At 38.5% G+C, this 21,729-nt stretch overlaps 1 protein-coding gene across 1 annotated transcript in view; it reads left to right on the top strand.

The window, feature by feature from the left end:
* Positions 1-21,729, top strand: part of LOC128695624 (probable cytochrome P450 49a1) — a 30,396-nt gene that overhangs the window by 7,525 nt on the left and 1,142 nt on the right. The window contains exons 2-10 of the mRNA XM_053786353.2: positions 2,875-3,156; positions 3,344-3,587; positions 4,472-4,588; positions 4,721-4,797; positions 4,967-5,156; positions 5,243-5,408; positions 7,538-7,707; positions 8,099-8,177; positions 9,683-9,886. Of these exons, the coding sequence (XP_053642328.2) occupies positions 2,889-3,156; positions 3,344-3,587; positions 4,472-4,588; positions 4,721-4,797; positions 4,967-5,156; positions 5,243-5,408; positions 7,538-7,707; positions 8,099-8,177; positions 9,683-9,886 (1,515 nt within the window). The 5' untranslated portion in view covers positions 2,875-2,888. The remainder of the gene's footprint in view (positions 1-2,874; positions 3,157-3,343; positions 3,588-4,471; positions 4,589-4,720; positions 4,798-4,966; positions 5,157-5,242; positions 5,409-7,537; positions 7,708-8,098; positions 8,178-9,682; positions 9,887-21,729) is intronic.

The following is a 21,729-nucleotide window of genomic DNA, read 5'->3' as shown; positions in this document are numbered from 1 at the left end:
ATAGTGCCCAGAAGCGCTGAAAGGTATTTGGCAAGGTGGCCGGCTAGTCTGTGTGGTGCACTCCCTATGCCCGAAGTGATAGGCCGTAGTGGGATGCCAGGTTTGTGTGTCTTAGGAAGGCCATACAGGCGTGCTGGTTTCGGTTGACCTGGTAAAAGTTTAAGTAGTTTTTTGCCTTGTTCTGATTTTCGTAAGATGCTACGAGCCTTTTGAAGGAAAGTCTGGGTACTTTGAAGTAGCACTGATTCCGATACAGGCTGGTATGTGTTGGCATCGTTGAGAAGATTTAAGACTTTATTGTTGTAGTCGACAGTGTTGAGTAACACCACACCACCTCCTTTGTCAGCGGTTGTAATGACGATATCATCGTTGTTGGCCAAGTTCCTGAGTGCTTGGATGTATCTTCTGGGAATGACCGGTCTTGAAGGCTCAGTAGCTGCAGCAGTGATGATTCCTTGGACAAAGCCCTTTTGAAACTCGGAGTCTCCAAAAGGTTGGTTCTTGGTTACCATATCCACCAGATTATATTTCTTGTTGATGCCAGTAGTAAACTTGAGCCCTAGGCTGAGGGCTTCTGTCTCGGTGACGGTTAGTGTATAGGAAGATAAGTTATTTATGATTTCTGGTCGTCCCATTTCGCTCCATTTGCTGTGGGAACACAGGTCTTGTAGTTTTCGTGATAGCTTCAATTTCTGTTGGATGTTGGCAGTGGTAACTTGGCTGAGTATATATTCTGCAGTCCTTCTGTCAGGAGTAGGAAGTGAAGCACGAATCTGAGCGGCACGTAATGAGGCCTCCTTCTGAGCATGTCGCAGTTCATCAGAGCTTTCTCTAAGGTAGGCGTAAACAGCAGGAGAGAAAGGGTGTCTAGATGTGGTCAGTTGTCGAGGAGTGGACCGTGGTATCACCATCTCAGCAATACAGTCTTCTAGGAAGATGTGTCGGTTCCGAAGACTATTAGATACGTTGATGATATATTGGTTTTCTATCCGAGACGTCTCAATATCCAGGCCCTTCTCAACAAGATCAATGCAGTTGAACCATCAATAAAGTTTACACTTGAACTCGAAAATGATGGCAAACTTCCTTTCCTCGACGTTCTACTGTGCAGATCTCCCGACAGTGACAAACTTCTCTTCAAAGTGTATAGAAAACCTACCAACAAGGACGATCTTATACACTTTTATTCACACCAAGATACCCGCACTAAGAGAGGAGTCCTCATTGGCTTCTTCTTGAGAGCTCTTCGCATCTCCAGCCCTTGTTTTCTAGAAGAAGAATGCGCTTACATAACACAAGCCTTTACACGTCTTCAGTTCCCATCTTTCTTCATCCGAGATTGCAGACTCAAGGCACAAGCTATCCTCAACAAACCGCCCATGGAACAGCCCTCTAAACAGTTCATAGTACTCCCATGTGGCGATGTTGCCACGAATACTCGCCGGGCACTTGGTATGAGTAACATCAACGTTTCCACCATAAACACATCCTCTATCAAAGACCTCACTACTAAACGCAGCCCCACACCTCTAACTTCTACAGCAGGCGTCTACACTATCCCCTGTGGGTTCTGTCCCAAGAAATATGTAGGCGAGACAGGCAGAGATCTTGCAGTCCGCCTGAATGAGCATCGAAATGCCTCTAACAGAGACGATGTAAGGTACGCCTGTGTCCTCCACAGAGACTCCACGGGGCATTTGATGAACTGGAACGAGGCCCAACTCGTTCTCACCGAACCAGACCTCAGACGCCGACGGTGCCTAGAAGCCTCACTAATCACCGTCACCGACACTATAGAACGCAACACTGGAAACTACAAAAAAAATTTCAAAAACATTGGCACACATGATACTTAAGCAGCACCAACCCAACAACACAGGAGTCACGTGATTTCATCGTCTACCCTCGCCTCGCATGGGCGAGTAGGCCTTCTACAGTGTTCCTCCATTCTTATGTTCTTATGACATTCCTCAGGTCACGTGCGTCACATCTCACTCTCCGCCTATATATATAATGTCTATCTACCTCTGTATGTTAGAAGTGATCAAGGTTCCAGGACCGAAACGTTTTCTAATAAATATGTTAGTGTTTGCTTACGTGTCTTTCTAAACCAACTTGTCGGTATTTATTACCAAGGTTTATACCACTCTGGTATATATATATATATCATGGCGAATAGGTAAAACTTGCGATTTTGGCTTAAATAGGAACGCTCTTCTTGTCGAATATGGCAAGCGAAAATTTGTGTATGCAGTAATTTCGCAAAAATCATTCTGAACCTTACGGAAAAAATATATTTCATTGTGTTTGTTTATTATTAAATTATTGTAAACTTATCTAAAATATATTTATTTGGATTAGGATAAATTAAACTGCTCTTGTTATAATAAAGTTATGTAAGTTTTTTAAGGTTCTTTTGTACAAAATTATTAATTTTTTACATTAACATAAATGAAAAAAAATATAAGAGAAAATTTTAGAAAGGACTTAATTTTAAATGAGTTCTTGCTAATTGACCAATTTAGCTATTTGGCACAGCATATATATATATATATATATATATATATATATATATATATATATATATATATATATATATATATATATATATATATATATATATATATATATATATATATATAAATAAGATACTTAAGTCTAATTAAAAAGGTAAGTGAATTGAATAAATATTTCAGCACATCATGAATGCTTTTTAAATATTTTAATATAATAAATTATTGCATTATTTTGTGAATTTCGTCATATGTGCATAAAATTCAGTCTTAAGCTTTTAATATTCTCCAGAGCAAGACAACACTTAACACACATTAAAAAGATGTGACAGTCATGTTTATATATATCCCTCAATAACAGGAGCAGTAGTCAAGATGGCCAACGCGTTATGCAATATGATGGTCAGAAAGTTTTCTGTCCTTCCTACGAAATGTATTTTGTTCCCTTCATCACGATGTGTCCTGCGTCAGACTCCATCTGTTCTCTCAAGAGTAGGCTGCCCTGGTCTGTCTTCCATGGCTGGAGTAGCCCCGTCATTGGCTACAACTCGCTCCCACACACAACCTCGGCCACACTCACACATCCCGGGACCCAAGTCATGGCCGGTTATAGGCACCTTACCAGCCATGATTACTGACCCAGGTGAGAGCTCAGGTACACCTTCCAGCTGTGGCTGAAATATGATGTTAGGCTTTTATCCTCAATTCCTTAAAATGAGTCCCTTATCCATATTTTGTTGTAAAATATGTCTTCTTTCAATATTTTTTTCCCTTGCCCCTTGTGGCTTAGCGCTTCTTTTTGATTATAATAATATTTTTTTCTTGTACAGCGTATGACGCCTCTCGGGTGCCACGTCTTTGGGAATCCTATTTCAAAAAGTACGGACCAATTTTCAAGTTGAACCTCCTTGGGCAGGGAGATGTTGTGTATATATGTGATCCTCGAGATATAGAACATCTCATTACGGAGACTTTTGACAACCCTGTCAGACCATTTTTCGAATCCCTGAAGAAAATTCGCTTGAACAACAAGATGAAGTTTTTCAAAGAAAAGGGAACTGGAATATTTGTTGAGTAAGTAATTCTTCAATTGGTGAATATTATTTTTCTTAAACCTAAATGCAAAAAAAAAAAAAAAATGTACGAAGACAGGCAGTGTTACGTTGAACAGTAATTGTATTAAACTGAGTAATATCAATGAAGTTTTAAGCACTAAATCTTACGAAAAATTATACAGTATATGAAGATACACACAAACACAGACAAAAGGGATAGCCTGAGCTTGCTACCACCAGCACCTCACAAGACTGCCATCCCCACGAGCCCATTTGGGGCGGGGCAGATGGCAGACCCGAGGCCTAGCTTCTCCCTGCTAGTCCTGTGAGGGCGGGGACTGTGGCTAGGCCTGGGGACAGTTGGTCCCAAAGATGAGGGGGTACTTGTACCTCCTCCCATGGGAGACTTAGGTCTCGAGACACTTCCCAGATAGGGAGCCAAGGCCGGGTCACCACTCTTGGAAAAGACCCGGGCCGGGAGAATACCGGCGAATAAAAAAAAAAAAAAACACATACACTCTCACACACACATACACGCGATGTAATGTTCACACTCTGCCTTAGCTCCTGTGATAATATTCGAAAGTTTTGATTTAAAAGGTTGAATCACATGAAATATATTGGGCATCTACTTAGTGCTTACCAGAAGTTAAATTCACTCTCTGTTGTGGATTGTTTTAAGTTCCCGTTCAGACATTTGTGTGAGATCCCTATTATTATTATTATTATTATTATTTATTTTACCCTGAGAGACGAATTTACTGGGTAGCGTCATTCATTCTGAAAGTGACACTGCCACCATGGAAGCAGAACATTTCTTTCATAATAGTTGACTCGGCATAGTGATTTCAACTGCTTCTTTGGCAGTTTCAATAAGAAAGTTAAATATATCATTTTTCACAGGCAAGGAGACAGCTGGTGGCGTGTGAGGAGTCAGGTCCAGGTACACGCCACGAAACCTAAGTCTGTGGCTCAGTACCTGCCACAGGTGGACCAGGTAGCACAGGAGTTCGTAGCTAGGTAGGTGCTGTTCGACTCATCCGAGTGAGGAAATGCATTTTATATTTTGTTTTTATTTTAAATTATGGTTTCATATATATTGTGGCATAATTTGAGAGAAGAAATCTGCACGAGAGTAGTTTTTATAAACAGATCAGCCGGACAGAGGGACAACAAGAACGAGCTTCCTGGAGATTTTAGCCTAGAACTGTTTAAGTGGGCGTTGGAGTGTGAGTACTTGTACAGCCCTCTTATTTACTTGGATGAAGAGGACCTCAGGTTTTTAGTACAATAATCAATTTGTCTTTCTGATTAATTCTTAAAATGGTGAGTTTATATCAAACACAGTTATGTATACTTTCGAGATGTAAAAATATTTTATTTAATATTTCACTTCAGCCCTGAGCCTGGTAGCACTCAACAAGAGATTGGGATGCCTGGAGAACAGTGAGGAAGGGTTGAGGATCATCAATGCTTCCCTCACCATGATGGACGCTTCAGGAGAATGTGAGTACGCTGTCCAACTGTGGAGATACTTCACCACACCAGCGCTGAGTCGCATGTGGAAGGCACACGACGTAATTCTTAAGTAAGTTGTCATATGTCTTACGTGGTTTTATCCCTAAAATAGTAGCATAAATTTTTATAACACAGTATGCCATTAACATTCAACAGCGTGGTCTTGGAGAAGGTGCACCAAGCAAAGATGGAACTGGAAGCACGAGACTCCAGGGACACTTCTGAGCTGAACATCCTTGAGTCTCTCCTCATTACACCGAACCTCTTCCTGGAGGATGTTGTCACCTTCATGGTCGACCTTTTCTTCGCTGGCTTAGACACGGTAAAAAACTTTGCACACAGATCGCTCTCCTAGAATTAGTGTCAAAGTTATAGAGATATATTATTATTAAATGTGAATGAAGTATCCAATAAGCAAAATTTATATATAAAATGCATTTTTTCTCTCTCATTGGGTTTCTGTTATGAAGATGAGGGGTCGGTCGATATGTGAATAGAAGTTCAATTGGAATTAAATACTTTTTACTCATTGGACGTTCTCTGCGAGGGTTGGGTAACCTCCCCTCCCCCCCCCCCCAAAAAAAAAAAAAAACGTAAACACTCATCATTAGTCAGAATTCGTAAACGTTTCTGGCTCCAATTTCTAGACAATTTAATTGGAGTTGTATTGTTCTAACTGTTGAACTGTATCATTTATATATATTTTTTTTTTTCAACAAGTCGGCCGTCTCCCACCGAGGCAGGGTGACCCAAAAAAGAAAGAAAATCCCCAAAAAGAAAATACTTTCATCATCATTCAACACTTTCACCACACTCACACATTATCACTGCTTTTGCAGAGGTGCCCAGAATACAACAGTTTAGAAGCATATACGTATAAAGATACACAACATATCCCTCCAAACTGCCAATATCCCAAACCACTCCTTTAAAGTGCAGGCATTGTACTTCCCATTTCCAGGACTCAAGTCCGACTATATGAAAATAACCGGTTTCCCTGAATCCCTTCACTAAATATTACCCTGCTCACACTCCAACAGATCGTCAGGTCCCAAGTACCATTCGTCTCCATTCACTCCTATCTAACACGCTCACGCACGCTTGCTGGAAGTCCAAGCCCCTTACCCACAAAACCTCCTTTACCCCCTCTCTCCAACCCTTTCGAGGACGACCCCTACCCCTCCTTCCTTCCCCTATAGATTTATATGCTTTCCATGTCATTCTACTTTGATCCATTCTCTCTAAATGACCAAACCACCTCAACAACCCCTCTTCTGCCCTCTGACTAATACTTTTATTAACTCCACACCTTCTCCTAATTTCCACACTCCGAATTTTCTGTATAATATTTACACCACACATTGCCCTTAAACAGGACATCTCCACTGCCTCCAACCGTCTCCTCGCTGCTGCATTTACCACCCAAGCTTCACACCCATATAAGAGTGTTGGTACTACTATACTTTCATACATTCCCTTCTTTGCCTCCATAGATAACGTTTTTTGACTCCACATATACCTCAACGCACCACTCACCTTTTTTCCCTCATCAATTCTATGATTAACCTCATCCTTCATAAATCCATCCGCCGACACGTCAACTCCCAAGTATATGAAAACATTCACTTCTTCCATACTCCTCCTCCCCAATTTGATATCCAATTTTTCTTTATCTAAATCATTTGACACCCTCATCACCTTACTCTTTTCTATGTTCACTTTCAACTTTCTACCTTTACACACATTCCCAAACTCATCCACTAACCTTTGCAATTTTTCTTTAGAATCTCCCATAAGCACAGTATCATCAGCAAAAAGTAACTGTGTCAATTCCCATTTATATTTGCCTTAATTTATTTAACTACTGAATTAATTTGTGTAGAACTATAAATATATGTTAATCGGGCACAATATACTGTTCATGGCATTTTATTAAAAAGACGTTTCTTCCACCAGGGGACTTTGTCAGGACTTCTAATGGGCAAATCGTCTTCTCAATAAAATGCCATAAACCGAATGTTGTGCTATTTTAACATAAATGTCGGTATATAACACCATATTATATTGTAGCTAATTTAAACACGCGGAATTACATAATTTTGCCAACGTTTGTAAAAGCTTTGACCTGTAATTAGAACCTCACTCTTACTGTAGCCAACTTAACAAAAAAATCATTCACGTTTATGACAAGTTTCACAACAAATAGGACGACGGTTTTTATTCAATTTCCTACTAATCTTCGTCTCATAGTCGTCAATAAGCACAGTATGTACTTACTTTTTGTTGTTTAGCATATATAATTTCTTTGTTTTTGCCACAGGCAAAAACAAAGCAGACTTTAATAAGTACCGTATTTTATTTGACAGTTTAGCATACGTATTTATACCAAGTATTAGTGCATGCAATAAGACCTTTATTACTCACTCTTCTCATAGATCTTCCTCTCTACAGACATCAATGAGCACAGTGTTAGCCTTGTACAACCTGGCTCGGAACCCTGAGAAGCAGGCGAGGCTACAGGAGGAGCTGGACCAGGTGTTGGGTGATGGCAGTCAGCCTCTCACAACCAACCATCTGGCCAGACTCCCTTATCTTAAAGCTTGTGTGAGGGAAACTCTCAGGTGAGGAATCCTCTTAATGACATTAAAATAAAAGTGAGTATGAAAAAGAGAAAGAGAATAATGATTAAGGAATGATACGGTTTGGAAATTAGGGGGAAATATCGGATAAACGCAGTGTTTAAAATATTTTACATTTATATACGCACATAAATCATGAAATACCTTCACTTATGAGTTTACTTAATGGCTAGATATATAAAGTTTTCAACAATGTGCCAATGAAAAATAAATACTCAATTTCAAAGACCTATCAATAGGTAAGGATTATAAATTTTAAAGAGATTGCAGCAAGTTTTTCTCAGGCTACAAAAAAAAAAAAAAGAAAGTAATTTTCGTCATTTTATTTTCACGTTGAAAGTGCTAACCTCGAAGCTTTTATTAACACTTTCAGGATGCATCCGATATCGTCAATTGTACCGAGGCGACCTGACCATGACGTAACTCTGCAGGGCTACAGAGTCAAAGCTGGAGTGAGTACTAATATAATTGTCAATTTATTCAGAAAAATTTTGACGGGCGTTCCAGACCATGCTAGACCGGAAACGCCTTCTGAAGTTCTCGTTTCAGATTATGGGTCAGTTGAGAATTGCATCAGCAAATGTATTGTGAGGATTTTTTTTTTGTGACTAAATTCTTTGTTTCATAACTCCGTCTCCAAAAGCTACGCTGTTATCTCTTCCAAGTAGTGAATAGCAGATGTGGAAAATTACATTTATCTGAATGTATCATTATATACATAACAGTAAATGAACATAGATAATTATTATTTATCAGTTAGACAAGTAGGAATTTGGGACACCTAGGTCGCAAAAAATGTCCCCCTTCGATACCTACCACTGTCATAGCCACAAGTTGCTCTGGACCTATTAATTAAATGAATTATACATCTCCAGAAATACTGGTAAATATATAAATTTGTGGACTGTATATTAAATTAAAAAATGATTATATATAAACACATATACATAACGGAAGGAGAATATCTTAAAATCATAACACTCACCAATTTGACTGGAGATTAATGTGTCATGTACAGGACCCCCCCTTTTGCCTACATTTATGAAGAATTTACTAGCCAGAAATTAAACATAATTTAGACAGCTTATCTGAGTTTACCTGGAGTTTACCTGAGGTTCCTGGAGTTGTCCTGTCCTGTCGCCTGATTCTCAAATTATGCAGGAATGCACATCCAACAATTTCGCCTCCTATTTGAGAGGTGTCAGCCCGATTTTAACCTCTAGAGCACGAAAAATTCTTCCTATTATTCACAACGTGTTATCCAATTCAAACAAAATGGCGACTCCTGCGCAGACGCAGGCTTTCCGTTTTCTATGACATAAATATTATTAAATACAGTATGGCCATCTATTCACATATAACTACTGTATTTCTAGAAAATATATACAGTATTTTCCACAGAAGATGCAAGAGTGCACATTTAATGTTAGGGTATGAGATGGTATATTTTTCAGTCAGCCAAAGATTCTACCAAATTCGTTTTAGAGAAGCCTATCAAAAGAAACCTTGGGTGACTGTTGGACTTTGTGGAACACATTTTCGGTGACTTGATTGTCGGGACGAGATTGTTTATTGCCTACAGGTATGAGAGTAAAGATACAAGTTGTAAAGTACACACACACATACACGCGCGCGCGCGCGCGCCATTGTAATAAATAAGTGGACCGAGATATACATCCTCAAACACAGTTTCAAGAGCATTTATGGTATTACCTGAGAGGACAGGTATCAATAATGCCAGGAGCTGCGACTCGACCCCCATATGAAGACAATAACTCAAGTCACAGAAAACCTTTGATACAACAGTTTAACCTGTGTAAGTCTCATCTTTGCGTGTGACTCCATCTATATACTTTTCGGCAATAGACCATTTTACCCAGTTTGACTCTTGCAAACCTAACTCATTAAGTACAGTTCGATGAGCACACGTTTATTAAAGTATTCTTCGTTTTGGCAGACTAACATATTCGTCTGCATTAGAGAATCGGGCATGCTGGAGGAATACTTCCCCCGGGCGACGGAGTTCCTGCCGGAGAGATGGTTGAGGGACAACCCAGACCGTCTCCAGAACCAGTTCGCCTCCATCCCCTTCTCTGTGGGCACTCGCATGTGTGTAGGCAGGAGGCTGGCTGAGCAGGAGATTTACGTTCTCCTCGCAAGGGTAGGTGGTAATGTTATCTTAGTCAAATTTCCTATGAAATCACCCCGGGCACCTGTGTCATTACTTCTATGAGAGTCAGGAATTATTTTTTTTATTAGTTGAGGTTACTTTGTTAGTAGGCACTTTCTGCATTATTTCTGAAATCCTGAATTTGATTTCAAATGGATAAATACAGTAGCTGCATATGCCTACAAAAATATCAAGTCTCAGACTGAGATATAAATATATAAATCTATTTTAATCTGTTTTATTTTCAGTCCAAGTGTTTTTCCTTCACACACACACACACACACACACACACACACACATACATACATACATACATATATATATATATATATATATATATATATATATATATATATATATATACAGTGGACCCCCGCATAGCGAACGCCTTGCATAGCGAACAATCCGCATAGCGAACGCTTTGTTCGCCAAAATTTTGCCCCGCATAGTGGACAAAAACCCGCTCAGCGACCTTCGTCCCAGACGCGTCCATTGTTTACCAGCCAGCCTCCGCGGTAACATTCAAGCATACACTCGGAATATTTCGTATTATTACAGTGTTTTCGGTGCTGTTTCTGGAAAATAAGTGACCATGGGCCCCAAGAAAGCTTCTAGTGCCAACCCTGTGGTAAAAAGGGTGAGAATTAGTATGGAAATTAAGAAAGATTTTGAAGGGTTTGGGGCTAACCCTGAGAAGCCTATGCCAGTTGTGGAATCCATTGTGCCTACTTCAAAAATTAAGGAAATGTGTGCACAGTGGGTTGAACTGCAAACCTTTATGGATGAAAATCACCCTGACACAGCTGTTGCAAGCTGTGCTGGTGACTATTTCAATGACAATGTTATGGCCCATTTTAGACAAATCGTAAAGGAACGGGATGTACAGAGCTCTATGGACAGATTTGTTGTGCGACAGAGGTCCAGTGACTCTGAAGCTGGTCCTAGTGGCATTAAAGGAAGAAGGGAAGTAACCCCGGAAAAGGACTTGCTACCTCAAGTCCTAATGGAAGGGGATTCCCCTTCTAAACACTAACACTCTCTCTCCCCTCCTCCCATCCCATCAATCATCACCAGATCTTCAATAAAAGTAAGTGTCATGTAATTGTGCATGCCTTTTTCAGTTTGTGTGTACTAAAATTAACATTTTTTTGTGGTAAAAAAAATTTTTTTTCATACTTTTGGGTGTCTTGCACGGATTAATTTTATTTCCATTATTTCTTATGGGGAAAATTAATTCGCATAGCGAACATTTCGCATAACGACCAGCCCTCTTGCACGGATTAAGTTCGCTATGCGGGGGTCCACTGTATATATATATATATATATATATATATATATATATATATATATATATATATACATATATGCAAAACAACCACTGTGAAAGAATAGAGAAATTCCAAACGCTTTCGTGACTACTCACATTATCAAGGAACGATTGTTCCTTGATAATGTGAGTAGTCACGAAAGCGATTGGAATTAATCTATTATTTCACAGTGGTTGTTTTGCATATTCTGAAATCACCTGTTTACTGTGATCTTATTGCATACACACACACACACATTTATATATATATATATATATATATATATATATATATATATATATATATATATATATATATATATATATATATATATATATATAAATATATATATAGATATATATATATATATATATATATATATATATATATATATATATATATATATATATATATAAGTAGTGAAAAAAGCGGCTGGGGGGTGTATCCGGTTTTTAGGCATGCGGCTGGGCGGTGTATCCGGTTTTAGGGGGTGCGGCTGGGCGGTGTATCCGGTTTAGGGGGTGCGGCTGGGCGGTATATCCGGTCTAGGACCAGCGGCTGGAGGGTCACCTTTTCACACCTAGGTGTTACTTCTGGTTTTGACCATGACCTCGCCCTCGAGACTACCTCACCCTTGACCCCCCCCAACCAATACCCCCACCCACGACCCCCCCTTCGCGACCCTCCTTCGCGACACCGCCGTCGCGCCGCGCGCCGCGCCCGCGCGCCCGCCCGCGCGCCCGCCCGCGCCCTTCGCGATCCCCGCCCGCGCCTTCTGCTGCGCCTTCTGCAGCGTCGTCCGGATCGCCCCCGCGCCTCAAATTTTTTTCCGATTTTTTTCGAATTTTTTTTGAATTTCATTTTCTTGTGCTTTCCATCTCCTCGGATCAAGTTTTTAAGGTTCCCCCTCTCACTTTCACCCCCCCATCCCCCAAAAAAATTTCTCGAAATCAAAGTCTCCATCTCCTCAGATCAAATTTTTAAGGTTCCCCCTCCCACTTTCACCCCCCCCAATCCCAAAAATTTCTCGATAATACAAGTTTTTGGATTCCCCCCCCTATGGGGTTTTGAATTTCTTATGATCACCTTGGATCAAATTTTTGGATTACCCCTCCCACTTTCACCCACCCCCCACCTCAAATTTTTCTCGATAATACATTTTTTTGGATCCCCCCTATGGGGGTTTCGAAATTCTTATGATCTCCTCGGATCAAATTTTTTGGATCCCCCTATGGGTTTTCGAAATTCTCCATCTCCTTGGATCAAGGTTTTTTTTTGGATTGTCCCTCCTTCCACCCCCCCCAACCCCAAAAATTTCTCAATATTACAAGTTTTTGCATTCCCCCCTATGGGGGTTTTCGAAATTCTCCATCTCCTTGGATCAAATTTTTAAGGTTCCCCCCCCCTCCCACTTTCACCCCCCCCCCAACCCCAAAATTTCTCGATAATACAAGTTTTGGATTCCCCCCTATGGGGGTTTCGAAATTCTTATGATCTCCTCGGATCAAGTTTTTCTCGAAATCAAAGTCTCCATCTCCTTGGATCAAATTTTTGGATTACCCCTCTCACTTTCACTCCCACCCCAAAATTTCTCGATAATACCAAGTTTTTTGGATTCCCCCCTCTGGGGGTTTTTCGAAATTCTTATGATCTCCTCGGATCAAGTTTTTTGGATTCCCCCCTCTGGGGGTAAGCATTCAAATGAACTCCTCCTATGGGGCATGGTGCTCTCTCTTACTACAGGTCTAAACAAGACAAATGACCTAAGAAGGGTGTTTACTCGACGGTCAGTGACGTCACGCGATGACCCCCACACACACAGGCTGAATCTTGTCTACCCTTTTAGTTAATAAGGGGACATAGTAGTGACGTCACGCGCACACAGGCTGAATCTTGTCGATCCTTTTAGTTCATTCAAGTTAATAAGGGGACACAATACATCAGAAAGACACATTTTTTTCGTTAATACCCACATTTTCTTTACAACACAAGTCTAGACATTTTTTTAACTATTTCATCTCAGGTCACTCCCCACGAAGTAACCTCCTCCCCACCCTCCCAAACCCTCACACTCCAACCAACACCTCACAATTTTCACTCATAACCCCCATTTTTTCTCGTTTTAACCCTTTTAGTTCATTAAAGTTAATAAGGGGACACAGTGCATCAGAAAGTCACCACATCGCTTACATCCACTTTCGTTAAATTCACTACTCACAATTTTACATATTACGAAGTTAAATACGCACTTTTACTTTGAACATCTTCAAAACACTCATAAATCATTTGAATACTCACCAAAAAATACCTTTATACATTTCCAAACAACACTGAAATACTCCAAAAACATCATTTGAACACCCCCAAATCACCTCTGAATACTCCCAGAACACCTTCATAAGTACTCTTGCACATCATTTGAACACCTTCATAAGTACTCTCATAATCATTTGTACACCTTCAAAAAACACCTTTGAATACTCACATAAACACCCTTGAACACCTTCAAAACACCTTCAAAGCACTCTCATAATCATTTGAACACACTCAAAACACCTTTGAATAACCTCAAAACACCTTCAAAACACTCTTGAACACCTTGAAAAACACCTTTGAACATTTCCAATCAACACTGAAACACTTCCAAAAACACAATTTGAGTACTCCCAATTACACCACTGAATACTACTAAAACACCGCTGAATTCAATCAAAACACCCTTCAACACCTTCAAAACACCTTTGAACACCTTCAAAACACCTTTGATCACCTTCAAAAAAAACAACATTTGAACACACTCAAAACACCTTTGAACACCTTTGAACACCTTTGAACACCTTTGAACATTTCCAAACAACACTGAAACACTTCCAAAAACACCATTTGAGTACTCCCAATTACACCACTGAATACTACTAAAACACCGCTGAATTCAATCAAAACACCCTTCAACACCTTCAAAACACCTTTGAACACCTTTGAACATTTCCAAAAACACTATTTGAGTACTCCCAATTACACCACTGATTACTACTAAAACACCGCTGAATTCAATCAAAACACCCTTCAACACCTTCAAACACCCTTGAACACCCTTGATCACCTTCAAAAAAACAACATTTGAACACACTCAAAACACCTTTGAACACCTTTGAACACTTCCAAAAAAAAAAAACACAATTTGAGTACTCCCAATTACACCACTGAATACTACTAAAACACCGCTGAATTCAATCAAAACACCCTTCAACACCTTCAAACACCCTTGAACACCTTCAAAACACTCTTGAACACCTTCAAAAACACCTTTGAACATTTCCAAAACACTATTTGAGTACTCCCAATTACACCACTGATTACTACTAAAACACCGCTGAATTCAATCAAAACACCCTTCAACACCTTCAAACACCCTTGAACACACTCAAAACACCCTTCAACACCTTCAAAACACCTTTGAACACCTTCAAAACACCTTTGAACACCTTCAAAACACTCATAATCATTTGAACACACTCAAAACACCTTTGAATAACCTCAAAACACCTTTGAACACCTTCAAAACACCCTTGAACACCCTTGATCACCTTCAAAAAAACAACATTTGAACACACTCAAAACACCTTTGAACACCTTTGAACATTTCCAAACAACACTGAAACACTTCCAAAAACACCATTTGAGTACTCCCAAATACACCACTGAATACTAAAACACCACTGAATACACTCAAAACACCACCAAAATCACCATAAACTAAGATCAACACCCACATCCCACAACACCCACAACCCACAACACCCACAATTTTTTCTCGTTTTATCTAATTTCATCAGAAAGGCACAACACCCACACCTCCCATTTTTTTCTCGTTTTAACCCTTTTAGTTCATTAAAGTTAATAAGGGAACACACTACATCAGAAAAAGTCACATCAACAACCCACTTATAACGTCTTTTCGGTATCTCTAGTTCGACAACAACACCCACATCCCACAACACCCACATCCCACATCCCACACACATACACAGACACACACACACACACACACACACACCCTAACCTAGCCTAACCTAACCTAACTTATCCTAACCTAGCCTAACCTAACCTAACCTAGCCTATCCTAACTTAACCTAACCTAACCTTTACCTAACCTTTACCTAACTTAACCTAACCTAACCTAACCTTTACCTAACCTTTACCTAATATAATCTAACCTTGCCTAACCATTACCTAACCTAACCTAACCTATCTTAACCTAACCCAACCTAACCTAGCCGAACCTATCCTAAAATATATTGGAACACTTCCAAAAAATACATTAGAGTACTCCAGAATTACTTTGAACGACTCCATTTTTGGATATTTCCAAATTAGTTTTGAAAACTTTATCGTAAAATCGAACATTATTTTCTTGTTGGTAAACACACTCAATGGTAGAAATATTTACTCGATTTCCGAATAGAAACACTTTCCTCGCTCTGAGAGACTCATTGTGGGTCACCCCTTTCCCCCCCCCAACACCACTGGGTAATGCGGTTCACACCCAAGGTAGATTTAAGATAATCATGAACAGCTGCGTCAACTCAGGACAGACAGGCGCCATGAAATGCGGGTAACATCCAAGGTAGAAAATCATCTCTTTCCAGACCATCTGTCTATCCTAACCTAACCTAACCTAACCTAACCTAATTCCTAACCTAACCTAACCTCACCTAACCGAACCTAACCTAACTCCATCAAACACCTCTATCCTAACCTAACCTATCCTAACCTAACCTAACTCCATCAAACACCTCGAATACTACCTAACTTAACCTAACCTAACCTTACCTAACCTACCGAACCTAACCTAACCTAACCTATCCTAACCTGTCCTAACCTAATATCCTAACCTAACCTAACCTAACTTATCCTAACCTAACCTAAATAACGAACCTAACCTAACTTATCCTAATCTAATCTAACCTAACCTAACCTAACTTATCCTAACCTAACCTAACTTATCCTAACCTAACCTAACCTAACCTAAAATAACCTAACCTAACTTATCCTAACCTACTCACTTTACTTTGAACACCTTCAAAACACTCTCATACATCATTTGAGACCCCCTTTTCTCAATATCTCCCATCCACAACCTTTATCATCTCACTACAGAACAACCCCAAGATTACTTCGAACACTCTCATAAAGCATTTGAGTACTCACATAAACACTTTTGAACATTTCCAAACAACACTGAAGCACTTCCAAAATATCATTTTGATTACTCCCAAATAAGATTTGACAGCTCTAATTTATCTACACTTACACATTTCATTAAATTACATCTCATCCCCCCCCCCAACTCCTCCCTCATTCTCCAGACTTTTACAACATTATCACAAAAAAAACTAACTCATACACTTATGACATGAGACATTACCATATCTAACACACTGACTAACTTTGAACCAACTCTGAACACCACTGATCTTCTTCAAAAAATGCTCTGCACATCATTTGAACACCTTCAAAAAAAACACCATCAAACACCTCCGAATACTCCCAAAAAACACTACTGATTACTACCAAATCACCACTGAATACTACCAATCACCGTCAAAATCACCAGAAACTAAGTTTAACATCACCATCTAACATCCTTTTTATAGAAATCCCCTCAAATCACTATAACCAAGAACTCCCTCCCCATTTGACGCATAAAAAAAAAAGCATGAACACAAACCTAATACGCAAACACTTAGTACATGATCACCATCAACTGAAAACATATCTTGTACACACACATAATATAAGACAATCACCAACTACAATCACCCATGTTCACTTACCTCAAAATCACTAATATCACAGAAAACAATCATTTTTATAAACATTTCACACACACACACACAAAAAAAAAAATCATATTTGACAATATCTAAGCGCACTCACCTCACTACCACCAATACACGATGTCTCACCTCACAGGACCGACGAGCTCACGTCCAGTGACGTCACACTCCCATTGTGTTACTTGATGGTTGGTAACATCAACCTGTTGTACCCTACATTATCTAAGAACACTATATCCAAGACGATTACCAGATTTTATGATCCCCAACACCAAGATCACAGAAAACACACATTTTTTATAATTATTCACACAAAAATCACGATCACCATTTCCATATCATGTTTACCGTCATCTATCAACACCAAGATCACCAAAAAATCTAAGATCATGCATCTCAAAACTACTATGATCACTGAAAACACTTATTTTTTAAACATTCGCACAAAAATAAGACATACACAAAAATTACCACAACACTTCCACCAACATCTATAACATAACATGAGCACTATAACATATCACTATCACAAAAAAAATAATACACAGACACCCACATATTATACATTTCAATTGCAAATTTAAGACATGAGACATACACACCAAATCTAAGACATTCACCTCCAACTAAGACATACACATCACCCCTAAAACTTCCTTCCTTATTCATTCCGTATATCTCCTAGAGACGTTTTAACCCCGACGAATCCATCACGACGTAGGAGCCAGAGGAACCATCACCACTCCAACACCACCTACTACACTCTGGCTCCTACGTCGTGATGGATTGTATTGTTCAGAGACAGTTCAAAAGTGTGTTGGAGTATGTAATAATGTGTGTCATAGTGTATGTGGTTTTGTGACAATATTCTGAGAGAGATAACATTAATGAGAATGTGCATAGTGTAGATAAATTGAAGCTGTCAAATCTTTGTTGGAGAGTAATCAAAATGATATTTTAAATGCTCAGTATTGTTTGAAATATTCAAAGTAACTATATAAGTACTCAAATCTTTATAAAGTATTAAGTAATCTTGGGAACATTCTATAGTGAATGATAAGGATGAGAAGACAGCTCCGAGAAGAGATATAAGCTGTTCTTGAAATTTTGAAGAGTATTCAAACAAAGTGAAACAAATTGGAATAAGACAAATTGGAAATTGACTTACAGGGTGGGGTGGGGCCAGAATGAACTAAGTGGGACCAAATTGAAGATAAATTAAATTAGGTAAATTAGGTAAATAGAATAATTAAATTGAGTTCATTATTGCCAGAGCCAGATTAAATTAGAAATATTAGAATTAGAGACAGGTAGAATCAGAATGGGAGCAAATTGAGATTGAACAGAATTCAAACAGGTGGGGTGGGGCCAAGATGGAAGTAATGTAGAAGTGTGATAAATTAAGTAGAGACAGAATAAGTAAATTAGAATATAGAAGTGTTTAATCAGTAGAATTGGTCAGGTGGGAATCAGAGCAAATTGGAGATAAAATTAGACTCTGGGCAAATGATGCTGAAAGGCTGTTTACCTTGGATGTTACCACGCTGCTCGGCGCCTGTCTGTCTGAGGAGCCAACTGCTGAAATGACTATGTTATCTTAAATCTACCTTGAGTGTTGCATTACCAACCAAGAGAGAGAGAAAAGTGACTGTGTGGTCTTTTCTCAGGCAAATGTTTCTGACTCAAGTCGGTAATGTTCTACCATTGAAGTGTTCTAACAGCGTAATCCAAAAATGAGTCGTTAAGCTAGTGGAGTACTCTAATGTATTTTGAAGTGTTCCAATATATTCCACAGGATATTCGGCAAATTAGAGCAGGCCAGAGTAAAATGGGGCCAAATTGGCCAAGTAATAATTGAAGCAGAACCAAATTAGATATCAGGTAAAAGGTTGGAAGTAAGAATGGGGTAAATTGGAAGACAGACCAAACAAAGACCAAGTAAAATTGGGGTAGAACAAGATAGAATAAACTGGAATTAGAACCCAGGGCCAAACTGGGGCCAAGATAAGTTAGGGCCAAATTGGAAACTTAGATTAGGAGTAATATTATGTGTAATGTGTGTGTGTGTGTCTGTGTGTGTGGGATGTGGGATGTGAAGTGTGTTGTGGGGATGTAGGTGTTGTTGTCAGACTAGAGATACCGAAAGAAGACATTATGAGTAGATTTGTTGATATGACTTTTTCTGATGCTTAGTGTATCCTTATTAACTAATGAACTAAAGGGGTTGAAACGAGAAAAAAATGGGAGGTGTAGGTGTTGTGCCTTTCTGATGAAATTAGATAAAACGAGAAAAGAATTGTGGGTGTTGTGGGTTTGCCAGGTGTTGTGAGATGTGGTGTTGATCTGTAGTTTATGTGTTTGATTTTGGTGGTGTTTTGAAGTGTATTCAGTGGTGTTTTAGTATTCCGGTAGTGTAGGAGTACTCAAGTAGTGTTTTGAAATGTTTCAGTGTTATTTGAAATATTCAAGTATTTAATGTGTTCAAATGTTATTTACAAAATGTGTCAAAGTATTCAAGTATTTTGAAAAATCAAGTATTTTGAAGTATTCAGAGTATTTTAATGTGTTCAAATGATATAGTATTTTGAAAGAGCTGTTCAAATGTTTTGAAATGTTCAAAACATTTTGAAATGACGAAGCTGTTTTAGTAATGTTCAAATGTTTAGTAGTATTTTAATTGAATTCAACGTGTTATGTCAGTAATTGCTGAAACAGGAAATACTCCAAATAGTAATGTTAGTATTTTGAGAGTATTCAGAAAATATTTTGAAATGTTCAAAATGATGAAGTGAAAAGTGTTTTATTAATTCAGCAGTATTTAATAGTGTCAATGTGTGAAACAGGAAATACTGTTTTGGAAATATTCAAAAATCAAATATGTTTAATGTTAAATATTGACTGAAAATGATAAAGTATTCAGAAAATGTTTAGTGTTGAAAGTATTTTGTTAATTAGCGATATTTAGTAATGTCAATGGTGTAGTAGAAGTATAAATATTGTTTTAGAAAATATTCAAAGTATAAACTAGCGTATTTGAAAAATGTTGAGAAGTATTTTAAATTGGAGTCCAGCGATATTTAATAGTATTCAGTAATTATGCCAGGAGTACTCAAATAGTATTTTTTGAAGTATTTCAGTGTTATTTAAATATTGAAGTATTCAAGTGTTAAAATATTCAAGTGTTTTAGTGTTCAAATGTTGTTTTTGAAAATTGATCAAGTATTTTGAAAATTGTTCAAAATGTTTTAGTGAAAGGTATTTTGATTAATTCGTAACGTGTTTACAATCAGTATTCAGTGTTATGAGCCAAGTACTCAGAGCCAATATTTTTGAAGTGTTCGTGTTGATTGAAAGCTGTTCAAAATCACTAGGTATTCAAGTGTTACGGTATTTGGTATTCAAGGTGTTTTGGTAATGTGTTCAAACCAATTATGAAAGTGCTGAAAAATTGTTTGAAAAGGTGTTCAGAAATGTTTACTATTCAAGGTATTTTGAAAGATAACCGCAACAGTATGAGTACTGCTGAGTGTTCAACTGATGTAAGCTACTTATGGTGTTCTGAGGAAGTATTCGAAGGTATTTGAAATCAAATGATGTTTTTGGAAATATTTCAGTGTTGTTTACAGAAGGCTCTTCTGTAAAGTATTTTTTGGTAGTATTCAAATGATTATGAGTGTTTTGAAGATATTCAAGAAAGTAAAGTGCGTATTCTTTTTTCGTAATATCTTAAAATTGTAGTAGTATTTGGCACGAAAGTGAATGTAGCGATATGTTGACTTTTCTGATGCACTGTCATAACTTTTTTAATGAACAAAAGGGTTAAACGAAAAATTGAGGGAGATTATGGTAGTGTAATTGTTGAAGTAATTTGAGGAAGAAGTGAAGGAAGGACTAAATGAGGAAGTAACCTGAAGACAATAGTTAAAAAATGTCTGGGCTATGTTGAAAAATGTGAACATTAACACGAAAATATGATGTTTGTTGTGTCGCAACCAACGAATGAACTAAAGGGTCGACGGAGCCCTTCGGCACCGCAATATTGTGACGTCACTGTCATACTAACACAAAGGGCTGAACGGAGCTTCGGCCTGGCGTAGTGTATTGGTCATCGATGACGTCACTGGCCGTCGTAAACGCCCTTCTTAGGTCATTTGTCTTTTGTTTAGACGCAACAGTAGAAACATATGCTGCTCAGAAGGTTCTTGATACTTACCAGAGAGAATCAAGAGCGATCGGGAGATCGCAAAATTTCGAAAAACCCCAGAGAAATCAAAAAACTTATTATCGAGAGAATTTAAATTGAAAATGAAAGTGAGGCTAATCAAAAATTTGATCCCGGAAAGACGGAAGACACATTTCGAGAAAAGCTTGATCGGGAGATCATAAATTTCGAGAAACCCCCATGGGGAAGTCAAACTGTATTGTCGAGAAAATTTGGGGTTGAAGTGAGTGGAGAAGACTAACAAAATTTGATCCCAGAGATGGAGAACTCGAAAACCCCATGAAGGAATGCAAGCTATGATATTAATTTTTGAGAGAATTGAAGAAGGACAATCAAACAGCGATCAGAGATGGAAGGAAATTTCGAAGCAACAAGGGAGATCCCGAAATTTGATCGAAGAGATCGCTGGGAATTTCGAAGGCTTTATGAGAGGATTAAAAAAAATGTTATCGGAAAAAATTTGGT

This window comes from Cherax quadricarinatus, chromosome 42 (genome assembly GCF_038502225.1).
Source record: "Cherax quadricarinatus isolate ZL_2023a chromosome 42, ASM3850222v1, whole genome shotgun sequence".
Lineage (NCBI taxonomy): Eukaryota > Metazoa > Arthropoda > Malacostraca > Decapoda > Parastacidae > Cherax > Cherax quadricarinatus.
The sequence above is the reverse complement of the archived record's forward strand: the minus strand, read 5'-3'. Positions and strand labels throughout refer to the sequence as shown.